At 51.1% G+C, this 26,855-nt stretch overlaps 3 protein-coding genes and 2 non-coding genes across 5 annotated transcripts; 2 read left to right on the top strand and 3 right to left on the bottom strand.

The window, feature by feature from the left end:
* Nucleotides 1-2,711: 2,711 nt before the first annotated feature.
* On the bottom strand, nt 2,712-3,863 carry COL26b_014116 (uncharacterized protein; the record flags this gene model as incomplete). Its single annotated transcript, XM_053186696.1, has 4 exons — nt 2,712-2,782; nt 2,833-3,231; nt 3,288-3,485; nt 3,539-3,863. 4 exons carry the CDS (start codon nt 3,861-3,863, stop codon nt 2,712-2,714), a joined length of 993 nt encoding a protein of 330 aa, XP_053029357.1.
* Nucleotides 3,864-4,530: 667 nt separating this feature from the next.
* COL26b_014117 (uncharacterized protein) lies at nt 4,531-5,829 on the bottom strand (the record flags this gene model as incomplete). The annotated part of the gene is made up of 3 exons (XM_053186697.1): nt 4,531-4,597; nt 4,658-5,476; nt 5,528-5,829. 3 exons carry the CDS (start codon nt 5,827-5,829, stop codon nt 4,531-4,533), a joined length of 1,188 nt encoding a protein of 395 aa, XP_053029358.1.
* Nucleotides 5,830-8,259: 2,430 nt separating this feature from the next.
* COL26b_014118 lies at nt 8,260-8,331 on the top strand. The gene has a single exon. It is a non-coding gene; the product is annotated as a tRNA-Ala (tRNA).
* Nucleotides 8,332-9,025: 694 nt separating this feature from the next.
* On the top strand, nt 9,026-9,114 carry COL26b_014119. Its single transcript has one exon. It is a non-coding gene; the product is annotated as a tRNA-Gln (tRNA).
* Nucleotides 9,115-17,975: 8,861 nt separating this feature from the next.
* On the bottom strand, nt 17,976-26,424 carry COL26b_014120 (NRPS; the record flags this gene model as incomplete). Its single annotated transcript, XM_053186698.1, has 2 exons — nt 17,976-26,255; nt 26,317-26,424. The coding sequence occupies 2 exons, from the start codon at nt 26,422-26,424 to the stop codon at nt 17,976-17,978; spliced, it is 8,388 nt and encodes a 2,795-aa protein (XP_053029359.1).
* Between the last annotated feature and the right edge of the window lie 431 nt (nt 26,425-26,855).

Raw genomic sequence — 26,855 nt, forward strand, 5'->3', positions numbered from 1 at the left:
ACCATTCACCTGATGGCCACTATGTGCCGCTGTAACCGGTCCTGTCATCTTCTCGGTATGCATTGAGACGAGTGTCTCCTCTAGTGACTAAGCTGAGGATTGCTCGAAATATTGAGCTTGACTTGTGCTTGATCTGTTTCGAGCCGTGTAGCGTTACCGCAGCTACAACAAAAATCCTTGGTACTCATAATTTGGAACTGGATTGAGCGTTTCCATCGTGCATCCAAATGCAAGATGCATATGAGTCTCTTGCTCATTAAAAGCAAAGATACATATATCAATGAATATCAGCAACTTCCTTAGGCGTTGTTGGTAAGCTACCGTATTGTCGCTTAGAGTAGCTCGTATCTGCTACAGTTGCTTAATCCTTGGGATGACCGACTTCCTTACGCGCCCTAAGATCGCCCATCCGTACCCCCCCTCCTCGCGATGAGTTGCAGCGAAGTCACCGGACTCAGGCTGCAAGCCACAAGCTTGTTCTAATTCTACATGCTAACCAGAGTGCTTGTGTGGCGGGGTTACACTGTTGCAGAGCATGGTAGATCCCATGAGTGAATACGGGTCCAATACCATAGCGGAAGCTCGTAATCGATATTACATAACCTGTTGAAGTTTCCCGAGATCACCATCACAATCCTTCCTGCACCTCAAATTCTTGTCATTCAGGAAGGCTTGCGTGTAGGCATGAAATTATGCCGAAATGCCGTAATAATACAGATTCAAGTAACATAAATTGCCGGAGACACTTGGTCACCGCCCTGAAGTCCCACCCTTTGCATTGACTAGAAAAGGCGGCATCGCACCCGAGATGTCATTTGCGCATGTGACTTTCATCTGAGGCCTTTCATTATCAGTCTTTCTGGTGGGTTCAACGGGTCTCAACGTCGGCAATAGCTGTTTGACAAATCACATAATTTAGACAATGATTCAGCTGGTCGGCCTCCAGCAGTAAACGCAACCTCATCCAACTTAACCTCTCAACAAATCTGCACAATCACCGTACTGACCATAAAAAGGGTCTTACATCACATTAATGGGTCTAATACGTATCCGCTGATTTCATAGTGACGTGGAGAACAGGCGATTGACTCATCGCATGGAAGACGCCACATAGATTGTGAGGCCCATGATGCATTGTGAAAGTGCAGGTAGAGTGGATTCAACATAATAACTATTTTTAAAATTTAAGACAGATGTCTGCTTTGTTGGGGGCCTCGGGAACATTGATTCGCGCTGTCATTGACAGCGTTCCCACGCCGGACATCAAACCATAAATGTTGACGTTCCGGTATCGTTTTTCTCTGCTCCTGTGACTTGACTATTTTCAATGTGAAAGCCAACGCCTCTTCTTTCTGACATAACATATTGAGACTACTTGCAATGCCGTGTCCTCCGATCTCTTATGAATTTGTTGATACGACCGCAGCTCTCGCGCGAGCTATTGATGCGCTCAGCAGGGCCCCTGCCAGCCCACCATCACTCTATGTGGACCTAGAAGGAGAGTACCTTGGCCGTTTGGGCACGATATCAATCATTCAGATCTACCTATCGACCCGACAGCATACATACCTGATCGATGTGCAAACGCTCGGTGCCGCTTCTTTCTCGGAACCGGGGACAAACGGCACGACACTAAAAACTATCCTCGAGTCGCCAAGCATCACAAAGGTCTTTTTCGACGTCAGAAACGATTCCGATGCCCTCTTCTTCCACTTCAAAATTGACCTCAGGGGAGTTGAAGATTTGCAGCTCATGGAGCTCGCAAGTCGGAAATCCAACAAGAGGCTTCTTTTTGGGCTGAAGAAGTGCATCGAATCAGATGCTCAGATGACTACTAGCGAGCTACAGGAATGGAGCCGAGTCAAAGCGCAAGGGCTCAAGCTCCTCTCCCCGGATTCGGGAGGGAGCTATGCAGTGTTCAGCCAGCGACCCTTGTCTCGAGACATATTGTCATACTGCGTTCAGGATGTGCATTACCTCCCCCGCCTTTGGAAGACCTACGACGAGAAGCTCACGCCGGCGTGGAAATTGAAGGTTCTTCAGGCATCACAACACAGAATCATGCAATCCAAGGCTGCGGACTACAACGGCAAAGGAAGACACATGGCTTTGGCCCCAAAGGAATGGATTTCATGAGTAGCTCGACTCCACATCATACAAATAGCAACCGGATGGGTTCATACAGAGCTGTCGTTCTTGAATAAATCCCACCAGTCATCCATCACCATACTTGAGATCCTGCCAGCACCCATCCATGACAAGCAATAATTGACCCTTGCGATGATGATATCATCACCATCGCACCACATGATTTGCTGAGTTCACTGCTGTCTAATAAGTCATGCTAAACACCCATAATCTAAGTCGCAAGTCTTGATTCCCGCTTCAGACTGGTCAAAACTCGCAGTCCCCCTGTAAATTGAACCGGAGACGCTCTAGTAGAAGGCGCAAGTAACTGCAGCCACCCATATTATGAGCTGCGACCATCGCTGCGCAAGTCTGCACATCCCAGAACCAATCGCCATTTCTTTTACAACTTAGCCTGGACCCGACCTTGCGATAATCTTTGTGCGACATCATGAGCACCACCACCCTTGCCAAACATCTGCCTCAAATCCTTGGCTAAGATTTCTGGTCTCTCATGCGCAGCGAAATGCCCACCATCGCCATGCGTGACCGCAAATACCACGGTTCCTAAAGTCTTCGCGTGACTAATCGGCGGAACGAACAAATCCATTGGGAAGATTGACACCCCAAGCTTTACCCTTGGGATCCAGCCAAACTGTTCCGTGTGTGCGGTGGGATGTCGCACCTCATAGTAGATCCTCACACTCGCCTCGGGGCCCATAGTTGAGAACTGGTAGATGGAGATCCAAGTGAGAATCTCGTCGTCAGTCCATGGATAACCATCGGTCCAATCATGGAGCTTCTCGTATATCCATGCGAGAACGGCGACAGGTGAATCCGCCAGCCCAATACCGAGGGTAGCAGGGCGCGTTTGTTGCTCAAGGTTGTAGCCGTAACCCTCCTTGGCAAACCATGTGGTCCGCTCAAGACCCTTCTTCTCCTGCTCAGTATGTGGCCAGAGGCTCTTGATGTACTGCAATGGGTTCTTGAACGGCGAAGGCGGCTTGGCTTGGACCATGTTCAGATGCGAGGCAAGGACGTGATCCGGATATTTAAGACCCATGAAGCGGGTAATTAAGAAGCCCCAATCTCCTCCTTGTGTCACTATCAGTGCGTTAGCAGGAACGGGTTAAGTGATGCGGAAGCGGATGGCGACTTACCATATTGCTCGTATCCGAGCTTGAGCATAACTTTGTGCATCACCTCGGCGTATTGAGGCATGCGGAACCCGGGCTTATCGGACCCCTGAGAGAAGCCGAAGTTGGGAAGTGAAGGCGCGACGACGTCAAATGAAAGGCCATTCGTCTCAGTTGTGAGGAGGGGGATGAGCTTAAGCGCCTCATAGAAGCTTCCCGGCCCTGTGAATAAGTCAGGCCAATTACCCATCTAAGGTTCAACAAGCGGTACTCACAGCCATGGCAGAACAGCAACGGAACGGCGCCGGGTTGAGTGCTCTTCTGCCACACAAAGTGTATGTCTAGATCTCCGAATCCATCGACAGAAATCGTGGTCGTGTACTGCGGGATCTCATTTAACTTAGCTTCAGCTGCCCGCCAGTCAAAGCCGTTCCGCCAGTGGTTCACGAGTCGTTTGATGTGAGAGACTGGCACGCCATAGTCCCAGCTATCAGTGAGCGAAATTTCTGATGGTAATTTGGCATCGTCGAGCTTGGCGTGCAGATTCTCGATCGCGGAGTCCGGGACATTGATTTTGTAGGGCTTAATTGAGGGATCCATTCTGACTGCAGAATACCGTTGTTCTTGACACGGTCTTTCGGTCGATGCGGGTGTCAGATAGCTACGGATAGCGAATTTCTTGCGCTTGAATGTGATGATTTGAGTGTGATTTACGTCTCTGGATTGCGGGGAAGATTCGATTGCTTGTAATGCACTTGGTATACTTTCACCCAGGTAAACGCGCCCTTGTGAAGACGCGCAGATGGCGTCACAGTACAGACGAAACCATCTTACTAATACACGCGCCAGAGCACTGAGCAGATCCCTTCCAAGCGAATAGCGTTCTTGGCGGGCGGGAATAACGAGTGATTCTTGAGGGCTTGCTTCCCCGCAGGCGGTGCTCCAACTAATCAAACCAACCAGAGTCTGACATCATGGATTTAGCTCGAACGCGGTAGTATCAACTCACTCATAAGGGCGCGTCTTGACATGAGTACGCGACTCATGATGAGAAATCGAGAGAGTCTGACAAATCTAATCTTACATTTCTTGACTCCCTGAGATTAATGCGCATCGTCCTTGGACTGATTCTATGAGATGACATAAATTCACAAACATTCACGAAGTCGCTCAGAAATTTGGGCGGAGGGAAAGAACTTTTGTGAGGGTAAGATGAGACGTTACTAAGAAACTCAACATTCATCTCTACATTTCATCATGCCGGCGACTACTTGCTAGCCCTCAGCTTATCATAGCTCACTACCGCTTCAAGAAGCGCCTGAGTACCGTTCGCGCTGTATTTCATTAGTCTTTTATTCTTGCATTCTCTGATGAATTGTGATCAGTTCACTTACCAATCCTCGGGGCTGCAGTATTCCTCGGGATGATGGCTCACTCCATCCTTGCAAGGAACGAAGATCATTGTCGTCGGGCACACCTTGCTTGTGTAGACGCTGTCGTGTCCGGCGCCGGTCGTGATCGGGAGCCACCCGTCGGTACCAAATAGTCCCGTTGCAGCATTCTCGACGGCATTGATGCAATCAGGATGGAACTTTGCTGCAGGCGAGTCCGTGTCGAGTGTCCATTCTACCTGAACTCCCCTACCATCCGCCTTGGCAATGGTACTGAACGACTCGAGTACGCGGTTTTGCACATCGTCGACGACACTATCTTCCGGGTGCCGAATGTCTAGGGTGAAGGTGACCTGAGACGGGATCGTGTTGGTGGATGAGCTGGGAGGGATCTTAATGACGCCAGTAGATGCCAAGGCCCCGAGCTCTTTCGCGATTTCGTTGGAGCTTGCAATCATCTTGGACGCGGCGAGAAGGGGGTCCGATCGAGATTTGAGGGGTGTCGTGCCGGTATGCGCGTCGCGGCCCTTGATCGTGAAGGTGAACCAACGATATGCCTGTGCGCCCTGCACAACACCAATTTTCCTGCTGTTCTCTTCTAGAATGGGACCCTGCTCAATGTGAAGCTCAAAATGCGCACCGAGGGGGTAGCCTTGGCTGGAGCAGGCAATGGGACCGATGTAGCCGTGGCGGGCAAGCTCGGATTTGACTGTGACGGATGGATCGAAGATATCGCCCATGACCCAGGCCTTTTCAAGAGGAACCTTACCGGCCCAAACACCTGACGCCATCATCGACATGGGAAATCGGGCTCCTTCCTCGCTGGTTTCAGTCAGCTGATAACCCTGATAAACAGTCATCCAGCAGACTCACTTTGTCCAGTTGACAATGCCAACATCATATTGTGTCTTGTATCCGTTCTCCTTCAGGGTTCGCATCACTTCAATTGCTGACATGATACCCAAGATCCCGTCGTATCGCCCACCTCTTGGCTGGGTATCAAGGTGACTTCCCATGGCGGTCATCGGGCTCGTCGAATTGAGAGAACCCTTCTTCTTTGCGAACATATTTCCCATCTCATCGACGGCGAGGTCGCAGCCTAGGTTTCCAGTCACCTCGTCGGCAAACCAGCGTCTAACCTTGGCGTCATCGTCAGACAGGGCAAGGCGAGCCATGCCAGTTTCTGTCGCACCTCTAACATTTAACAAGTTTGTGAGCAGCTGCCAGAAAGAGGAAGGATAAGTAGGTTTATAGAAACATAATCATACTTACTTGTCATATCTATGCGCAGCTCCCCATTGACACGTGTGGTGAAGGGTCTCTTGTAGTCGATCGGCATTAATCTTCAATCCTGATAACGAAGCCCTGGCCGAGGAGTATGACCTCACTTGGCCGGAGATGGATGAGAACAGTTTTGTCCGTTGCATCATTTCTCGATGGTTGCATGTGTGTATCAACCGCCGAGAATCAATTCAAGAAGATGTTGGTGAAGATGATGGTTACAATTGAGCTGTCCCCGATTGGCAGACGCAGCCAAGTTGATGTAGGCGCGGGGAAAGGGGCGGGGTGAGATCGGCCGAATGCCCCGGTGGATCGGCAAAGGGCGCCGCCCCGTAAAAGGTGTTCATAAACTGTCAATCGCGCCCAGCAGTTTCTGTCAAACCACCCATCATCAACGCCTTACAGAAAGTTCTACCAGCGCCATATGTCACTCCAAAATTTCGTTCACTGAGAAACCAACGCTATTACGCAATTCCTTACGCTTTTTATTCACTATTCAGATGAGGAAAGTAATCGCTGGGGGATTGATGATGTGTTCAAGCGTACAATCATTGACCTAGCTCCATCACGGCGGTGCTGTCGGACTGAGTGTCCGCCTTCCCTCCACCGATTTAACATTCTCTTGGAATCTTCCAGTCATACTTCTCGTGTCGTTCCCTGGAATTCCTGGTATCGCAGTGGCCGAAGATAATACTTGCGCTCCCGTCTGAGCAGCAAAGGTCTTTGGTCCGGTGTATACCGTCGGCCCGGGGATCTTATACGGAGGAAGCGGGCTCTGTGAGATGTCGTACACCAATCCTTCCTCCGCTGGCTGGTAGAGTCTTGTGCCTAGCGTTCCGGTCGGCCGATCTCCTCCTCCGCCGGTCACTTGGATATTAATACATTGCGGATAATGCTGAGGTCCCTGACCAGGATACCTCGCGAAATGCAGCGCCACAATCTCGTGGCGAAGAACGTAATATCCTGGCGCTATCTTGGGTGGGATCTGAACCACCCAGCTGGCGTTATTCTGTATAAGGACGTCGCTTGCCCAGATTCCTCTGGCGGTTGCGAAGTCGGTCGCGTTCTTGTTAGGGTCGATCAGACCGACCTTGTCGATGGCGAAGAAATTCAACGTTGTCTTCTCCACTGTTTCGCAGGATCCTCTTTCAGAACCGCAGTATGCGAGATGTGTTACCACAGGACCGTGGTGAGATTCTGGCCAGCCTTGCCACTGGAAGGCAATCGTGTCGCCCGCTGCTACCGGTGCATGGCCTGCAGGGTTGGTTGCGTTCCGGTGGCACACGATGTTGGGTCCGCCATAGCTCTCGGTGCTGACCCAACCATCATCATTCACTGTTGTGCTCCATGCCGCTAGAAGTTTGGGATTGTTGGGAACTTTGGCGTTGTAACCATTGTACGAGGCGCCATCGATAACGAAATTCGTGATGCGACTATGGGCCGCCACCAATGTGAAGAGCGCCGCTGGCGTAAAGGCGACTCTAGGTAACATGATTCCTCGAAGGTGCAACCAATCTTCTGAAATTCGTCTTAGATGTAGATGCATAGTAAGAAGATGTTGTCGAGCCGTGCCCTCGATCAAATACACCAAGCCTCGGAGGGAAACACGACACCACTTTGGTGAAGATCGTCATAGCAACTTACTTGATGCCAACGTGACCTACTTGAACCAATTCAGGAGCTTTAGTGGGGCCGCTTGTGACCAGATCGGTGAGAAGAATCAGCAGGATAGAGTGCATCATCGGGATTCAACCAGGATGTTGCATCGTTTTAATGAAGCAGTCAGCCCGTCAATTTGTTTTCTTTTTCCTGTCTGAACTAGTAGGCGGGGACCCAGCTGTGCAACGAGACTGAACAAGCAAGACATCAAGCCTGGTACAGATGCACGGCTAAGTCCTTGAATCTCGGAGGATCTTAAACTACTACCTCTTCGGGTGATTTTGGTCAGTCGATCTCGTAAGATCGGCGCTCGGCCGTGCTGATTCCCCCGCAGTTTCGCATTCTGCCGACCGGTTGTGACCTTAATCTACTTGAGAGGTGCCGAGAGCAATACCGTCATCAGGGATTCTTCCAGCGAGGCAATTTGGAGACGGGCAGCCATTTCGCTTTTATGTTTCGGCCGCGACGTAGACTGCGGAAGCTATGGAAGCCCGGACAGCATCAGGCAAGGCCAGAGAGGAAAGATGGAAAAGTCACAACATCCATATTTAAAGCGATAAAATATTTGAGCAGGATTTAGAGATCCAGCGGCCGTCGCTGAGAGCGGTGACTTTAGGAATAGCTACATAAATGGCTAGAGAGCCTTTCACATCAACCAATGAGATGGGCGAATGGTTTAGTGGTATAATACTCGCTTAGCATGTGAGTGGTCCAGGGTTCGATTCCCTGTTCGTCCAATTCTTTTGCCTTCCTCAGGTCATTGGCGCCGTTGTTTTTGGTTCTGGACCATGTTTTGTCAATTCTTAGCACACTCTGATATTTCCGTTATGTGCTGATGTTGCGTTCCGCAGTTCGGATGGCGAAAACTTGTCGCGTGCCTATTTCCCCCTTTGAGAATGAAAATGCCATCTCAGCGTTGCGGCGCTGTCTAACCCCACTGGCGCAGCCGCAACTAGCGTCCAGCTGAACGGCACGGTATTTCCGCAAAGCATTCTGTGAAAGACCCGGCCCTCCACAATGTCTCAAATCGGAAATCCCATAACGCGGCGCGGAGACTAATCGCCCAGCTGAGCGCCACAAACCGGGGTCGTGGGACCTGGCGCCTTGAAACCATCCATGCCCCCCCGTGACAACAAGGCCTCGAGCACCTTAGTTGTTTGGACTACAGTTAGACTTGCCTTGTCTTGGACAGCTCCAAGGACGGTCATTTTTTATGCTGAACGAAATATCATCATTCTTGCTATGCCCAGCAGTAAACCAAAATGAAGTGCAAGGCGCTCGGGCCAGTTGTGGGTTAATCATCGTGATGATCCACAGGCCCCATTCAAGATTCTCAGAGTCCACCAGACGAGGGCTTCAACCCGCTCCTCCTGTCCCACATCTACACTGTTACGAGTGGGATGACCAGCAAGGAAGCAATTCAACTTCACTGGTCTATTAGTCTAGTTGGTTAGGACGTCGGATTCTGATCTAATAATCAGTCCCTTCCGTAAGCCCAGGTTCGAATCCTGGATGGACCTTTCTTTTGCCTCTCGAGACTAACAGAGGGCTGAACATAACTTATTTTTGCCTCTATTTGGTATTTGTGTCAATCGTGTCTGGCATACGCTATCATTTTGTGGCTAGACTCTTTATGTTCTCTCTTGGGAACGTCTCGTTAATGAGCTACTGCTTGCTGCATCTTCATGTTGCATTCTCCGTCTCTCATATGTAGTTAGCGATTATGAAAGGTCGTTCATGAAAGAAGCAAACCAGCAGAATGAGAGCCTAATCTCAGCTGCGGCTCCCCGGCACGGGGCGTCGGTAGTCCATAGTGAACCCGTCCTAGTCTTATTTTCCCCATACGCCACATTGCACCAGACACAATGAGATTGTGCGCCAGACCCGAGTTTCCGGTATTGAGAATGCTACTGGTGCATCGTCGTCTGCAACCCAGCAATCCTGGGTTGCTTGCAAGGCACGCTTTGTCTGGCAGCAGGGATTGCAAGTAGCTTGCGGCCTGGCGACGACGTGGTAACGCCCGCAAAGCCATTGGCCGAGTTCCTGCTTGCGCATGCCATTGTCTTGCGCTCTCGTAATGAAAACTCTTCCTTCGAAGCCACGAAGACCGAGCGAAGGGGATAAGTACTCCTCGGGAGGTTGGCCGTAGTCGAAGTCTCTTCATTTTCAGCAACATTCGGTCTTGTCCTTTTTCTGCTCCATGTAAACTCGAAGATCATGATCTCTCAAGTCATGATGCAAACGGACATTGAGAAAGGGTCAAGGCCGTCTCCTTCCCGGAACAGTTCCCTCTCGACGCTTTGCGGTGACGATGTCAGCAGCAAGGCCCCGACTATTTGCGGCCGGGAATCGCCGACATCACAAGATCCGAGTCAGGACAAGCATCGTTCAGAGCCCGAGTCCCTTTTGGTGGGTTGGCCTAATCATTTTGACAGATTTCTTGGCTAACGTTTTGATCAGGTCTCTTGGGATGGACCACATGACCCAGAGAACCCCAAGAACTGGGACAGAAGGCAGAAATGGACAGTGGGTTACCCTGAAGCTTCTGGTGCGTCTATCCAATAACTGACTTTCGAACAGATGTCCCTGATCATCTCGGCATTCGCATTCCTTTCGCCCCTATCCTCCTCCATTGCCGCCCCAGCTTTGGGTCCGATTGGACACGATCTTCATATAGACAACCAAGTCCAGCTCCAACTCGTTCTGTCGATCTTTCTTCTCACCTATGCACTCGGCCCATTCATACTGTCACCTTGCTCAGAAATTTGGGGTCGCACACCGATAGTCAGAGTGGGGAACACGATCTTCATACTGTTCACCACTCTCTGCGGCTTTGCAACATCGAAAGGGCAAATTATCGCCTTTCGGTTTCTAGCCGGGATTGGAGGAAGTGCAACAACAGGGGTTAGTCTCGTACAACCCTTCAACAGGTGATTTCAGCTAATGGTCGGGGCCAGATGGGAAGCGGCGTCTTGACAGACTGCTGGCGTCCAGAAGAGCGCGGAAAGGGAATAGCCGTGATGCAATTTGCACCAGTCATTGGCCCTGCACTAGGTCCCATTGGTGCGTCGTCCCCATTTCATTGTCTATTTTCAATCATTGATGCTAACCTTGTTCCAGTTGGTGGCTACATCTCGCAATACGCCACCTGGCGCTGGGCATTCTGGACAGTCGTCATCTTCAACGTCGCAGTTCAGGCTGTTGCATTCTTCCTGCTGAAAGAGACATATGCGCCTCGCCTTCTTGTGCTGAAAGCCAGGAAGCTTCGCAAGGAGTCACGTAATCCAGAGTCCAAGACTGCCTGGGAACGAGAGCAACGCACTCTGACGAAGATTCTTCGAGTCAGCTTGTCGAGGCCCTGGGTGATGCTTGCAACTCAGCCCATCATTCAAAGTCTAGCAATCCTCCAGGCCTTCAACTTTGGCTTGCTCTATCTCGTAATATCCGGATTTCCTACTCTTTGGGAAGAGCACTACGGGATTTCAAAAGGCAGAGCAAGTTTGAACTACATCTCGATCGCCGTCGGTTCCCTGATTGGGGTTTTAATTTGCGCCCCTACCATGGACGCAGTCTACCGACGGCTTAAGACAAAATCCGGGATCGGGATGGAGGAGCAAGGGAGCCCCGAATTTCGCATTCCCTTGATGATTCCTAGTTCAGTAATCACGCCTGCTGGGATGCTGTTGTTCGCATGGTCCGCGCGGAACAGAATGCATTTTCTCATCCCAAACGTAAGTCTCTCCAGAGTCAGAAATTCTTTCCGGGGACAACGTCCTGACTCAGGACCAATAGATTGGCATTGCGATAACGATGGGAAGCACCATGACATCGTACCAATGCATCTCGGCCTATATAGCCGACTCTTATCCGCAGTACACCGCTTCTACTTCGGCTGCATGTTGTTTCATGCGGTCCATGTTTGCTTTCGTGTTTCCGCTATTTGTTCCAGCGCTTTTCGGAAAACTAGGATATGGACTTGGCGGAAGTCTATTGGCTGGTATCGCGGTCGTCATTGGGATCCCGGCACCGATCTTACTCTGGGTATTTGGCGCAAGGCTACGGTGTATGAGTCGGTTCAGCATACGGGAATAAAACGAAAAACGAATTGGAAGGATAAAGGCGGTCTGTCGAGCACGTTCCGTTTTGTTATACAAGGTGAAAAGTTTCCAACACATCGGGGCGTTAGGGCTTACGCTGTCAAGCTAGGTTTGCATATGCGGCTGTATCTTGTCTTGTGACCGTTCTCATTGGCTTTCACGATTTCATCCCAAATTGCATTTCTTATTTTTCCGAATATCTACTTGATCACACGTGGAAAACACATTTTTGGCAGATTTGCCGCAGATTAAAAGCAGCCGCATCGATCCCTCCGACTTCCCAATCAGGCCATCCAAGCGCCAATTGATTGACCTTGGCTTGTATGGAGTCTTGCGTCAGGGTCCTGGTTCTTTTCTCCAACGGGATCTGAATCTCTGCACAAGCATTCCCCAGGCTGTCTGTGGTGTCGTCCGACGGGTTCGGGTTTGAAATGTTTTGGGAGCTAGGGAACGAGTAAGGTTCCCCCGGAAATTGCACACATCGGAAAACACTCCGACCAATCAATGCCTTGTCAAAGCATTGCCCGTATATACAAGCCAGTCTTCGTTAAGGTTTGATTAACAGCGGCTTGTGCTTCAGCAGTCTCTCACAGTTGCGTACAGCCAGTAGGAGTTAGTGATCAACTCCGAATAGAAATGCACGTGGAGCAACCCGCTTGTGCCAGAATAAAGGTGTCGGATTATCCCATAGCAGAAGACTTGGAATTGTATATAAGATCGCATGTTTTCCGAAATCTTTTGACGCAGATCCAGAAACGTCAACTGCTGTTCAGACTCTACAAGGTCTTCAGAAATTATTCTGCCCGGTTCATCACTACCCGCGAGTCGTCAGGCACGGCGCATCGTTTAAACTTTAAGCATATTCACCCCCACCAGAGACTACACCAACCACCGTACAGAATGCAACTTACCAAGACCCTGCTCGCTCTCGTATCCGTCTTGGCACTAGCTGGTTCGTCATCTCTACGTAACAATTACGCGGTTGTGTGACGGGAATTCCTAACTTTTGTTCCGTTTCTCGCAGAGGCGAAGGCATGCCAGTTCGGCACCTGCCAAGGCCGGTTCGGCGCATGCTGCGACCAATTTGGGGGATGTACAGTTCTTTCGAACGAATGTCCTTGAAAGGATGGTATTGGCGATCAATCGATATATCACGCAATTACGAAGAGTTTCTGGCGAGGAAATGGAGGAGCACGAGAAATTGCTCAGCTCGTTCGGGTACATCAGGTCTCAGTAGAAAGAAACATTACACTCGCTGCCAAGACCACCTTCCTTCGGGCATTGATGGGAAAACGCACACAATCCCTGCGGGGGCTGCTGCCAAGAGCACATCGATAATTTGCCCAGATAACTATCAACGTTTCTCCTCTCGCGCGTTCCATTTCGCTGCTTGTATCGGAACAATGCATAGTGCTATGTTTTAATTCTCCGATGGTTGTTGAATACGTTTCCATTGAAGTCCTGCTAATCAACATGCTCACATGGTTAAGGTTCTTGTTTGTCATGTTTTTCTGGACGGGACGAACGGGAATCTGGTTTCGCGTGTGTCGATCGTCGCCGGATTAGACGGTTTAGAGGTGCCGTTTTAGATACGCTTTCTGTCAGCTATCGTCATTCCGGTAATGGTGGTCGAATAATGGCGGAGACCGCGGGGTTTGCGGGTGGTGTCCGTTGTTATTTCGTCATCGCACCATCACGTCCCCCCTGCTATCGTCAGTGGTCATCCAGGGCGCAGGAACTCTCGTTACAATTATTTTACTCATTGATATGTTTCATGTCCTACGTAGTGGCGCCCTAGACTCCGTGTATGCCCCTGTCCAAAACCCCGGTTTTGATATTGCCATGTGCGTTTGGTATCATTCCGTAAACATGTGCGTTTGGTATCATTCCGTAAAACCACGTAACCACGTAACCCCGAACAGTCTAAAATGGCGATAATTACGATTGCTTAGATCCCCTTTTCTCCTCCCTGACTCTGGAGTGCCTGGACGCCTGTTCCTCCGGCTCCTCAAGGTCGTCGTCGTATTGATCCTCTAATGACACGCGTTCTCCGTGATCCATCGAATGTCGGTCGTTCAGTTCCAAGTCTTCGCCTTCTTGGAGGTTATCGCCTTCCGCTGAATGTAGACCTATCGTCGTCGGTGTGTGTGTCCTCCTCTGCTCCCAAGTCTTGTTCGTGCTGTTTCCATCGGGATCAAGCGGCATACTCGGGTCTTCTTCTGGTCGTAATGTCGCGTGTGATACGCGTGAAGGTCGTGTGAGAGTGCGAAGAGTAGACTCCTGTCCAGGTGATGTGATCCAGTTCATGACAAGTGCCGAGAAAAAGACTATTCAATGACATATTAGCACCTTTTGATGAAAATCATTCTGTGGTCGATCTTACTGTCGGTGTTGCAACATAATAAACACAACCACGCAACCTCTCCATTGAGTGCGCCCAAGACCGCTAGATTCCTATTTCTTCAGGTCAGTGAATTGCCCACGTCAACTCGAGCCAATGACGTACGTTACACTGCTTAGGAGTGTACAGCATGAACCGATGAAAGTCCGGATCACAAGACGTCGAAGCCTAATATTCGGTGGCGCTCGGGGGACCCGGCGGTTCCTCCAATCCAAGGTCCACGGTTTCCAAAAGTTATACTTGACGGAATGAAGGCCTGTCTTCGATTTAGTAATGTCACACATGGACTCGAGCTTCTTAGCACTTACTTAGTAGTGGGAGTAGAAACATGATAGTGAGGTAAACCTAGTAGATGTCAGAGCCCATACACATGGAGTCATGCCAGAACGAAGCTCACATTGACAGCAGCATCAAAGGATATCAAGGCCAAAATGACGTTTTGGCCCAGTCCGATGATGCATATTCCGTCAACGTAATTTGTTATTCGGAAGATGAAGTTCAATATCACGATGAGGACGAAGACCCCTGTGTCGCGTGTTAGCCAAGACACTAAACGATTCCCACATGAACCATACCAAGCATGCCGAAAGAATTGAATATGTAGAGCTTGGACTTCATTCGGGGTTTTGATGTCTGTCTGATGATGTGCTGTTTTCATTGTTAGTTGAATACCTTGGGGGGCCATCTGTATGTCAACCACTTACTGCCCGATCTACCATGAACAGGTATATGAACTGTGGAGTCACATGTCAGTCTTCGATCTACCGATTACACAGACACGTGCATCAACGCTTACCAGCTGTAAAGACGGTCAGTAAGAATTATCTTGACGTATCTAGGACTTGGACTGACCTTTGTCGACACATAGGCGCCGAGGCAAAAGAGCGTCGCTGCTGAACAAGCTGCGAAGTTCATGTCGGTCCCGAATCCGAACTGTAGAATTGACGTCCCGAAGACGAAAAGAAAAGAGAAAACATATATGCAGATCACGACTGGAAAATTGTCAGAGTCGTCTCAATCTCGAGTAGGGGAATGTCCCTACGCCACATTGTGTACGGCAACACCCTCCAATCCTTGACGGTCGATACTCGCATAGCTGTAATTGTCGTCAGAATTATTGCTCGAGCTTGTGCGGAGTTCCTGCCGTTCCAATGTCGTTCCGCATCAGATTTACTGACCAAATAAACTTGCAAGCGTGCATGCCGAGATCAAGGCGACAATGATGCTCATGACCTTTCCCGCAAGTGGCTGCGGCCCATGATTGATACCACGGATCGCCACATCTTCCCTAATCTCCAACGATATCATGGCTCCAGCTTTCCCTGCTGCGTTCTGCCAGCGGCTTGTTATGTTGACCCCATCAAGATAATCCCTCTCTATATGTCGACCCGGAAGAGCCGACCCAACGCGCCGATGTGGGTATTGTCGATCGGTAAATACGGGGGCGGAGACGACGGGGGCCCGCGATGGTGTTTCGACGACCTTAACGACGATTCTCAGGGTCGACTGACGACGAACGTATTGCCCAGCGTGCGGCGAAAAGGAAAGCGTGCGACAAAAGAGGGGGGAGCTGGGGGGTAATGGGGATAGATGGGAAACTTTGAAACGGAGAAAGACGAGGAAGGGCTCCCTTGGGAAACTCTGCTGGGGAAGCTTGGGGATGGAGTCGATCGGAACTCCCTCATGTACCTCATGTAGGGACTTTTTTCTTTCGTCCGCACGGCACTCGTAGGCCGTGCCGCACGTGGGATCGGTGTTTGTGCGGGAATGTCCAAGCGGTGCGATGAGGAAATACGGTCAACTCTCCCAGCGAATAGACTTTTTGGTCAAACGCACCATGCAACGGTATGATGGTGGCCTTTGAGCGACCCTGACTCGCGTGTCTGCGAGCTTTCCGCCTCTTTAACGTCGCGCACGGCAGTTACGCTGCCGGACTGCTTCATCATGGCACGCCTCGCCCAGACTATTTGACTTTCGAGCAAATGAAAAGATTGGATCTCTCGGTTCTAGCGGATGGCGGATGGAGATGGGAGGCGAACGGCGTGAGCCACGTGACGACGCCACAGGGTCTGAACATCTTTGGAATCTTTCGGATCCAGATCCCCACGTTATTCTAGATCAACCTTACTACGGATAGTTGGGCAAACACTTCGTGGTCCCCTGAGGTAAGGCACCGCGTCCAGGGCCGATCTTCTTCCGATAATTTTAAGGTTGGTGGTCCTTGACATGGCCAGCCAGCGGTCCCGACATCCGTCGGCTTTGCCCGAAGGCTTGGCTTCCTGGGGCTGGTCTCTGTGACATTTCAGGAGGCGGTGTTGCGACGCCAGATGTGTGATTTGAGCGGAATCTCACCCTGACGATGCTCTGGGGTTTTTGGCAGCTTGAAATAATAATATCGCAAAAATATCATCATGGGCCTGGACTACTCCGTGATTGACTTGTATTTAAAGTCGTGATGATCGCCGCTGATAACAGACCCTTTTTTGAATGACACTTGCTAGTTCATTTCTGCTTACCTGTACTTGAAAGATTCAAAGCCTTACCGACGCGTCGATCGCTCGTTTAATTCTCTCTTTTTCTAAATTCGCTCCTTGACTTTTGCTGCAATCAAAATGCGTGCTTCGGTCGCCGTTGTTGGATCGCTTCTCTCCTTCGTTGTTAGCGTCTCCGGGTAAGCACTCTTCCACTCCCAATCTCCAAAGGGACTTGTCAAGTCATCAACGAAGATCGTGTTTGTGCGCGCACGTGGCTGATTTCTTTGACACCGCACAGACAAGGCGAATTCCAGACAGTCTTTTGTCAAACCATTGACGGCAAACACGCAGCCAGTAACAATTTCTGCCAGGCTGTTGGAGGCGCTGTTTTGCCGTCCCCTGGGGTAAGTCTTGTCTCTTTGTTGTTGATGTGGCTGAATCAACGTAATTGCGGTTGAGTCTAACAGCCCCTAGTTCTGCTGCCTTCGCTCAAGCGACTTTGACAAGTTCGTAGCTCTCTCAAAGGGATGTGCAGACAATGGCTTGGTGCTAGGAAAGAACGACGTCCCTTGCTCTCCGTAGACATACCGGCTTGTTTCAGAAAAGCCCATATACCTACCATGACCTGCAGACGCTTGTAATCAGGAGCATTCTATGATTCCTCAGTTACTATCATGATAATAATGAGTGATTAAACTGCCAGTACAACATGCGACATGAGTCGTGCAAGTCTTTAAACCCGTAGAGCTTAATCAATACAGACAGGGTCCACTGAATAGAATTTGAAGCGGTTCGCAACGCGGTTTGAGACCTCCGTAGCTGTCGACCTTCATGGTCAATTGTCTCAGGTTGTCCCAGCCGCTCTTCACCTGCTTCTAACCGAGGCTGCCAACAGCTGACGATACCACGGAACATGGACTGGGGTTCGTCCCGTCATGCCCGGCAAGGGTAGGCCATTCGGAATCGTCCTGAGGTCGAACCAGGACGCGGGAATATTTTCGCTGTGAAAATAGGTAAATGTACGCACACAACTTTATGCAGCTTCCGTCTTGCTTTGCCCCTTGCCGTCGCCATGTGGAAGCCATGTGCACGTAATGGATCCTAGTCATGACCACGCCGTGGTCGACAAATCAAAATATCGCAAAAACATAGAACAAAAAGTTACACTCCTTATTAAACTCAAAGCTGATGTACTAACTCCGGGGACTAGACACTGTCCCTCTCTATTCTTGTACTCCTCAATCTTGCTCACTTCCGCGCAACAGTCTGGGGTAACGCGCTTCATCGCCTCTCTCAACCACGGCTTCCAGAAAAGCAGCCAACACAGCGCTCATACCCTTCTCCTCGGCCTCGGTAGCCCAATCAACCATACTCAGACTTTTGAAAGAATGACCAAAACGAGCTTCCATCTAACTCTGGAACTCATGAACCGGCACCACGTTGCCTTCAGTGTGGTGGATAATTCTGGTTGCGCCGTAGGAGACTCCAAAATTGTCATTCGTCAGTGATTGAAGAATTGCTCCCGCCGTTGTCGGCAACTTGCACATGTCCAGGAAGCCAGAGAACGTAGCCAAAGATGGGACTGATTTGAGGATGGCTGAGTACTTGTGGATCATGTTGACCGCGTCCATCTCATCAGCGTCCTCGGACATGAGGTAACCCGCGCGATGAATCGACACAGATAACCCGGTTGCGGCCGCACACTTCTCGAGATACGTCTCGCTCGCCCATTTTGTTGAGGTGAATCCCTCTCTGCCAAGAGCAGCTGGAGGATAATGCACGGAAATGGGCCGCTCGGGGTACGTGTTGCCTCCGCTGAACAGGATGACGCGGGGGCTGGAAATGTAGTGGAATGGCACCTTCCTGACCAATGCCAGATTCGCCAGGAACTTCGTTGACTCTACATTCTGAACGCGAATGGAGTCATAGTTGTTCAGGCAAGAGCCCTCAGCTCCGGCGTGGATTATGATGTCCACGTCTCTTTGCAAGGTTTGTTGCGCTTCACCCGAAAGACCAAGGGTTGGATCCGCAAGACTTCCGATGTGAATCACGAGTTTGTCGCTTGCTGGAAGCTGGGGTACTTGTTCCTGACTGATGGCGATGCAGTGAACTCTGCCAACGGAGGGGTCTTCGAGAAGGAGTTTCAGGAGCCATGATCCCAGTCCCTTAGCTGCGCCCGTCAGAATGACGATTTTGTTTTCCTTCGGGACCACGTGAGATGGAGCAGCGCTTACTCCCTCGATGGCTGCTTGACTGACAAAACGAGTCTGTTCATCCCAGAATTCCCAGTCAATGCCGTCATTTTTAGATTCTTTGGCGCCTCGAATCATAGCTGCCATTGATCGCAAAGTGCTTGCTTCAAACAATTGTAGAAGAGGCACAGAAATCTGCCACTGCTTCTGTACCTTCTTTCTCAAGTTGACCAACAACAGGGAGTTTCCTCCGAGACGGAAGAAGTCGGAGTTGGGAAGAATGCCAGTTGATTGGGAGATGGTGTCTGGAAGAATCTGTTCCCAAACATGACGCAGGTCACGCTCGAGTGGAGTGAGCGTTTCTTGGCTGCTTTCCTCAGCCTGAGCTGGGATCGGTATCTCATTCAAAGCAATCCGGTCCAACTTGCCATTGTGGGTCATGGGAAGCTGTTGAAGAGGAATGATGATAGAAGGCCGCATATAATCCGGAAGAGGGAGGCTTGCCGGGAGTGATCGGAGATACTCCTGGGTGTCTTTGATTTGAGCGGCAGTTGCGATCACGGCAAAGGCAACCAAGGTCTTGTCTTCTCCGCGCACGGTGACGACCGCTTCCGCAAGTTTTTCGTTCGCCGTCTTGAGAATGTTGGACGCAATGTCCTCAAGCTCGATGCGAATTCCTCTGATCTTGACTTGGCTGTCACCACTGATACGGCCGAGAATGACGAGCGAGCCCTCTGGCTTCAAATAACCGGAATCGCCGGTGCGGTACATCATCTTCCAGTCATTTCCTTGATCCTCCGCAGTAGCGAAAGGATCCGAAACGAAAGCCTTGTTGGTGAGCTCCTGGCGGCGAAGGTATCCCTGACTGACGCCTGCACCTCCGATGCAGACTTCTCCGGCGCAACCCTCTGGTACGAGGTTCATTCTGTCATCGACAATGTATATCGAAACATTATCCAGGGCAGGACCCGCAGGCACGAAGTCCAAGCCGTCTTCCAAGTACTTGACGCGTTCCACCGTGGCGAAGATGCACGCCTCTGTCGGTCCGTAAACGTTGAAGACGTTCGCGCCTGGTGGCATTGCCTGCTTAAACTGGGCCGCCAGCTGGGGTGTGAAGATCTCGCCCCCTACAGCCACGGTCCGGAACTTTTCGCAAGTCTTGAGTACGTACGAAGCGTGTTGGAAGATGTGCTTGAACTCGACAGGTGTGCCAGCCATGAACGTCACCTTTTCGTTCTTGATGAGGTCAGCGATGGCTGATGGGTCTCTGCGTTGGTCCTTGGAAGCCATGACCAAGGTGGCCGCGTTCGAGAATGCAGTGAAAATCTCGAATGGACAAAGATCAAAGCTGACGCCGGTTTGTTGAAGAATCACCTCTTCCTTTGGTCGGACTTGAAGCCTACGCGAAGACGCTTCAATCAAGTTGACGTAGTTTCTGTGCTTCAAAATGGCTCCCTTGGGGACTCCGGTCGCTCCGCTTGTGTAGAAAAGTACGGCTGCTGCTTGAGAATCGGATGAATTACGGACTTCGTGGTCTCCAGCTCGAGGCAGAATCGAAGAGACATCCAAGGTCGAGGTACCACGGCAAGAATCGACTAACAGTTGGGTGAGATCGGAAGTCGCTTTATCGTGGAGGATCGCCTGTGGTTTGCAGTCGCCCACAATTGAAGCCAACCTCTCTTGGTGATTGGTGGTATCGAGGGAGACAACAATGGCTCCAACCTTCAAAACCGCGAGGTATGCAAACACATATTCGGCCGAAGGCTCGATCAACAGACAACAGAAAGGCTCGGCGCTTCTAGGAACCCCGAGAGCTCTCAGAGATGCGGCCATGTTGTTGACTTTCTGCATCATCTCTCGATAAGTGTAAACCTTTTCTCCGTCTTTGATGGCAACGAGATCCGGATGGCTTTCAGCGATTTGGTCGATTCGATGGGAAATCGTGTATGGCCATTCAATGTTGAATCGGCGGCCTCTTCCTGTCAACCCCTGGCCATCTGACTCGCCCACAGCTTTCAGCATGGAGGACCTATGCATGGAAAGCTCGGCAACCTCAGACCGCGGTGCTGCGCAAGCAGACTCCAGCAAGCATCGATAACAGTCCAAAATTGACTGCGCAGCCTCTTTCGAATACAGCGCATCTTGAACGGCGAAATGGAGGAGACAAGTTCCGTCTGGTGTGTCCGTGATATTGACTCCCAGATCATACGGGTTGCCTGAACTCTGAGATTGGACATACTTGAGCGCAGCATCACCAATGGAGTTCAATCCCAAGATTCCAAGTCGGTAGTTGATGATGACCTGGAAGATTGGGCTGTGTCGCGCCGTGCGCGGAACTTGGAGTTCATCCAGCAAGGCGTCGAGGGGAATTGTGGAGTTAGTGAGGGACGCGAGGATTTTCGAAGACGCTTTCTTGCAAAGAGTTTCGAAGCTTTCGGTCTCCCCCATGTTGACTCTTACGGGGACGATGTTGATGAAGCATCCTGCCGTCTGAGAGAACTCAGTGCCCGACCGTCCTGTATCAACGGTGCCAATGCAGAAGTCGTTTGTCTGTGAAAGGCGAGATACCATTGATGCGAGGACAGCAAAGTGGAAATGGAACGGCGTTACATGAAGTCGGCTGCTGACTTGCTTGATTTGGGATACCAGGTCTTTAGGCAACACCGTATCAACGATGGTGGTGGCGTACTGGTTCGTTGCCTTCCGAGTCTTTGTGAGCGACATGGGAAAGAGGGGCAGGGCATCGGGAAGGCCTGCAAGCTCATCCTTCCAGAATTGGGTCTCCTTGGCACAGTTTCCGTGCTCTACCATGGACCGCTGTTTAACTGCGAAGTCGACGTACTGCGGAATGGTGGGCAGAGACTTCCCCTCGTATGCTCGCGCAAGATCTTTCAAGAGAAGGATCCATGTGACACCATCAATGGCTATGTGGTGACTGGAGAGGATGAGAGTGTGTCGGTCGCTTGCATGTCGGAGGACAGTCAATCCCAAGCATACACCTTCTTCGAGATCCCACTGCCGTGATTTCATATCCTGGTACTCTTGTGCAGTTGTTGCCTCCGTTGCGTCGTCCACAAATTTGAAGGGGCATGCTGACGTGGCTGTCACAGCTTGCATCGGCAAACCAGTAGCTGAGTCCGTGTAGAAGTATGTGCGCAAGATCTCGTGATGCCAGGTCACCTGCCGGAATGCATTCGTCAATTGATCGACGTCCAAAGGCCCTCTGAGCGCGTACATGGACGTCTCGTTGTACGTTGTTGGATCTTCCAGGAACCCTTGAAGAAACCACAGCCGGGCTTGCGCGAAAGACATCTGCGCTCTTCGGTGAACGACTCGCTGAATCTTGCGCTCCTTGAAGTAGCCATCTGCCTGCTCGTCCCTGCTTTCACTGCCGACGGATGTCATCGGAGTCGGTGGTGATGCGTCCGGTGTGCCTGGCGTTGTCCTGTTGTCTAGTGTGATTGGCGTCGATGCGCCATCCACTTCGAGGACCGGTACACTTAGCTGAGTAGTCTTGGTCTCAGGCTTGGTCTCAGGCTTGGTCTCGGCTTCTGAGGCCTCCTTCTTGGATGGACTGCTGCTTTTGTTGGCGAAGATGGGGGCGGAAGCCGCTTTGCAGATCGAATCTCCAGAAGCACCGCTCAAGATTTGAAGAACGCTGACTTCGGCGCCGACAACCTTTCGGAACCATGTCTGTACTTCCATTGCAAGAAGGGAGTCTAGACCAAGACTGACGAGAGGCAAGTCCATCTTTGCACTTCCTTGAGGTAGTTGCAGAAGACTCTCCAGTCTCTGGGCGAAAGCTTCTCGGACCTTGGCGAAGACAGTCTCCTCGTCGGTGGCCGCGTCTAGGGCGGCCCGAAGGTCTTCAAGAACCGAGGTGCCAATGTTCTCGGTCGCGGAGTCCCGCTTATCTCTCACATAGAAGCCAAATCGGGGTTCGTTGGCCCAGAACGGTCGCTCGGCTTCATTATCGCTGATTGCCAGGCCGGCAATGAGCTCGCTATGTGAAGAAAATCCTGGACGACCGGCAAGAATACCCTCTGCAAACATCACGTGGACCTCAGCTTCGCAGAGAGCGAGAACGCACATGCTGCGCAGCTTCTTGGCCACAATGGGATCTTGACGGGTGACATATCCGGTGTCTGAAATCATGCCCACATCAATAACGGATCCAGCCAGGCCTCGACGTCTCCGATCAGCGGCAAGCCCAGCCATGAACGTGTTCGCCATGTGGTAGTTGGACTGGCCAGGTGTTCCTATAACACTGCCAGTTGACGAGAGCATGATGAAGAAGTCGAGGTCTTGGCCCGAGAAAGCGCGGTCAAGATGGATGCTACCATCAACCTTGGGCCGGAGAGCAGTCTGCACAGATTCCACGTCCATCTGCATGAAGAGCTTATCTGACAATACCATTGATCCGTTGCAGACACCTGCAATTGGAGGCATTGTCTTGGAAATCTCATCGGCAACTTCCTTGATGCGATCTGGGTTTGTCACGTCCATGGCCATCACCAGAACCTTGGCGCCCAGCTTTGCCATGGAGTCAATCCAGGTCTGGCTGACATTGGGATTTCTGCTTGCCAGCACGACATACTGGACGCCGTGCTTGATCATCCACGAGCAGATGGAAATTCCAACGTCACCAGTGAGACCGACCATGAAGTATGTCTTGTCCGACTTGAAGAGTTGCTCGGGCTTGACAGGTTGTAGATTTGCCCGGATTGGGACGCTCTGTGCCTGTCGCCAATCGATGACAGTCGTGGACGCACTCGCCTCGATTCCGCTCAGGTCGCCAATTGGTACAATCCTTGCGGTATGATCTTCGGTGATACCATTCAGCTGAATGGTGGACGCATATGCAGCTTCAAGAAGCTGAGAAGCTGGTCTGTCCGATTGACTTGCAGGGCATTCCCAGAAATGTCCACTGGAAGGCTCGCGCACCAAGAGGAAAGACGAGACCTTCGAGAGAAGATCGGAAGAGTCGGCGTCACTGCTCGAGTCTCCAAAGATGACTGCTGCAGTCTTGCGGGGCACGAACGCCTTGAGCATGCGCGTGGGTGCACGCGGTGGAATAAAGTTGTCGGAGGTTGAGTCTGGTGAACTTGCAAAGATCTTGATGCCGTTCTTCTTCGCCTCGACTTCGATAACGTCCCGTGCCATCTCGCTGATTCCATGTAGCCATATAGTATAACCTCGAGGCACTGACCGTACCCAAGCCTGCGCGGCTAACACGACAGACAGGAGTGCAACCGCATTGGAGGCAATGCTTGCGGACAGAACGCGGTCGCTTGAAACTTGAAATACCGAGGAATTCGTTGGGGATAATGCAATTACAGCTTCGGAGCTGTCCTGGCGTGTGCCCACACAAAGGTATTGAGGCTCTTGGTAAGACAGCAGATTGATGGGTGCCAAGCAGGAAAAGGCATTCTCGATCGTGTCCAGTCTGGGCCTGTCTTGAATGAGCTTAGAACTGGCCCTGACTTCAACTGAGGTTTCAGTCTGGTTGACCTCAATGACGTGAGTCTCCGATGTGACCTCCTTGACAATTTGCCTTCTGGCCGAGTTAGTACGCTCATTGGGGTCTTCATACTCCTGAATGCGGGGAACAAAAAGTTGATTGTTCCTCAGACAGAGTTCGGTCTCCAAAGACCAAAACCTTTCGTCGGGCTCCGCGTTTTGAATTGCAGTCAGTGTCAGCTGGAGGAAATGCTGCAGGATTGTGTTGGGATTAAGCTTGGTGGCTCCGTCGATATCCATGACCTGGAGGAAGCTTCCCAAGGCAGGCCTTTCAGCGCGTAGTCCGCGGCACAAGCCGACCAACATGTTTGAGTAAGGATTTGACGTTGCCGCATTCTTCGTAAATATCAATACTCCCCGAGCCTTCTCAATAATTCCTTTGAATCCTGACAGAGCTGCATCATCAACTCCGCTCTTGAACGTCGGCTGGTCCACCTCAGAGAGACAGAGAACCACAGAGTTGGCGGGTACATCGGATGGCTTGACACTTCGAAGGTCGGGAAAATGGACGACATCGTTGCCAAAACCTGACAATCTATCCTTTACTGAGCGGACAGTCTTTGACGTTGCAAATGTGGAACCACCAATGAGAGTAAATGGAATAAAGTCGGGTATCATATGGGTGTTGTCGAGCGGCTCTCGAAGAGCGTTGATTGTATGGTCAGTAGCTTGGCTGACGAAAGAGGTGAAAGTGTGAAATTCATTTTCCTTCTGGTCATGGCTGAACATATCGACACCGGTGAATCCAACGTTGCGGAGCTTTTCGTCCCAAGTCTCAATGGTTGCGACTGGTCCGAAGCGTCTACAATTGTCGCGCGCGAGCCACCAACCCTCCAGGCCACCCATGATCACTTGAATCCGGAGGTGATCCGAGGTCGGTTCAGTAACGATGAGAAAGCCACCGGGCTTGAGTAACCCCCTGACACGGCGCAGCAAGGCTTCAATGTCATCCGACACGTGCAAAACATTCGCAGCAATAATAACATCATATGATGGGGTGTCGAAGCCCTGCTCCTCGAATGGATGCCCGATATCCAGCTTCTTGAAAGTCATCTTATGCACGTGTTCCGCAAATCGCTTCTGCGCCTCGGGGAAGAACGCAAGCGACACGTCGGTGAAGTTGTAAGAGCCGAAATGGTCGCCGATGGTATCAAAGACAGCTGAAGTCGTCGCACCAGTTCCGGCTCCGATTTCGAGAATATTTGCCTTTGGGTACCGATGGGATATGGCTTTCAAGTAGGCCGAGACTTGGCGTTGAGCATTGCGAAGACCAAGGCCTTCGCGGTAGAAATGGCTCAGTTTGTCATCCGCAAAAAGGACATGAACCATTTGCTTCTCGTTCCGGAATACGCTACCGGCTTCGTCTCCCACGAGTCGTAGAAGTTCAAAGTCAACTTGGTCCTGGTTCCTTTCAAGAATGGCATCGATCGTTTCTCTCGTGTCCTTTGCCCAGTTGCGATAAGGTCCCTTCTCGACCGTGTTCGCCAGATCCGTGAGCTGTTCGAACATCATCTTCTCATGAGGCTTCAAGTTCTCAACGCCAACCTTGCTCGCCTCTACCAACAGCTTGCGGCAGAAGAACAGAGCAACACGCTCAGATTCTTGAACCGCCACATCTTGCGGTGGGTTGAAATCGATTTCGAACTCGGCGCCGCCCAGCACGTCAGCTTCCCATTTGGTCTCTGCGAAGATGATGCGGTCGTTGGAGGCGTCTGGTCGTCCGAGAGCTGCCAACGCCATTCCTTCAAGTTGAAGGAACGGTGTCCTGAAGTCGTCGTGGGGCGAGTAGATGCTGACATCGCCACTGATCTTGGTTGCCGACAGTTCTGTGGAGAAGGCATCGATGAGAACCTCGATTTGACCACCAGATGATGGGATGAGGCGATGTCTTGGGTTGACTGTGATCTTTTCGAAGCTTTGAGGTAGGTATGCAGTCCAGAGTCTTTCGGCAGTTGGGGCGTTGAAAGCAGCAAACACCTAAGTCAGGTCAGTATGAGAAATATAGCTTTCACTCGAGTTTCAGAGGGCCAAAGCTTACCGGTTGCAGTGCAACATCAATCAGGGCAGGGTGGTAGAGATCACCGTACTCAATCTCGTCAGCGAACCAGGACGCTGTTGCAGTAGCAATACCATCAACACGGCGCATCGAATTGAGCCTCTTGAAAAGCTCCTCATACTCCAACCTAGTCTCTTTCACAGAGCTGTAGAAACGCCCAACATCCACGGGCGGTACGGTTGCAGCCAGCGGGTCCACTCGAGGAGGGAGGACATCATCGTTGGTACTACCCAACGACACAGAGATGATTCCAAAACACGTTCTGTCCACCTTGCCTGTGCTCGCATCAGAGCATACATATGACGAAAACTCGGCTGTAATCTTGCTCTCGTCTTTGCGTGTCACTTTGACCGATGTCAGGGGCGGCGAAATTCGGACTCTGCAACCTCCTCGTGGTGCCGCCTGGGAACATATCTTTTCTAAAGGTAGAGCCAGTGCAGAGACGTTACGGCGCGCAAGTGCAAGTGGTGGCGGGCGCTGCGCACGAAGTTTTTCTGGTGCGGCGGAAGGGCGGGATCGGA

This window comes from Colletotrichum chrysophilum (genome assembly GCF_026319265.1).
Source record: "Colletotrichum chrysophilum strain AFK26 chromosome Unknown scaffold_296, whole genome shotgun sequence".
Taxonomy (NCBI): domain Eukaryota; kingdom Fungi; phylum Ascomycota; class Sordariomycetes; order Glomerellales; family Glomerellaceae; genus Colletotrichum; species Colletotrichum chrysophilum.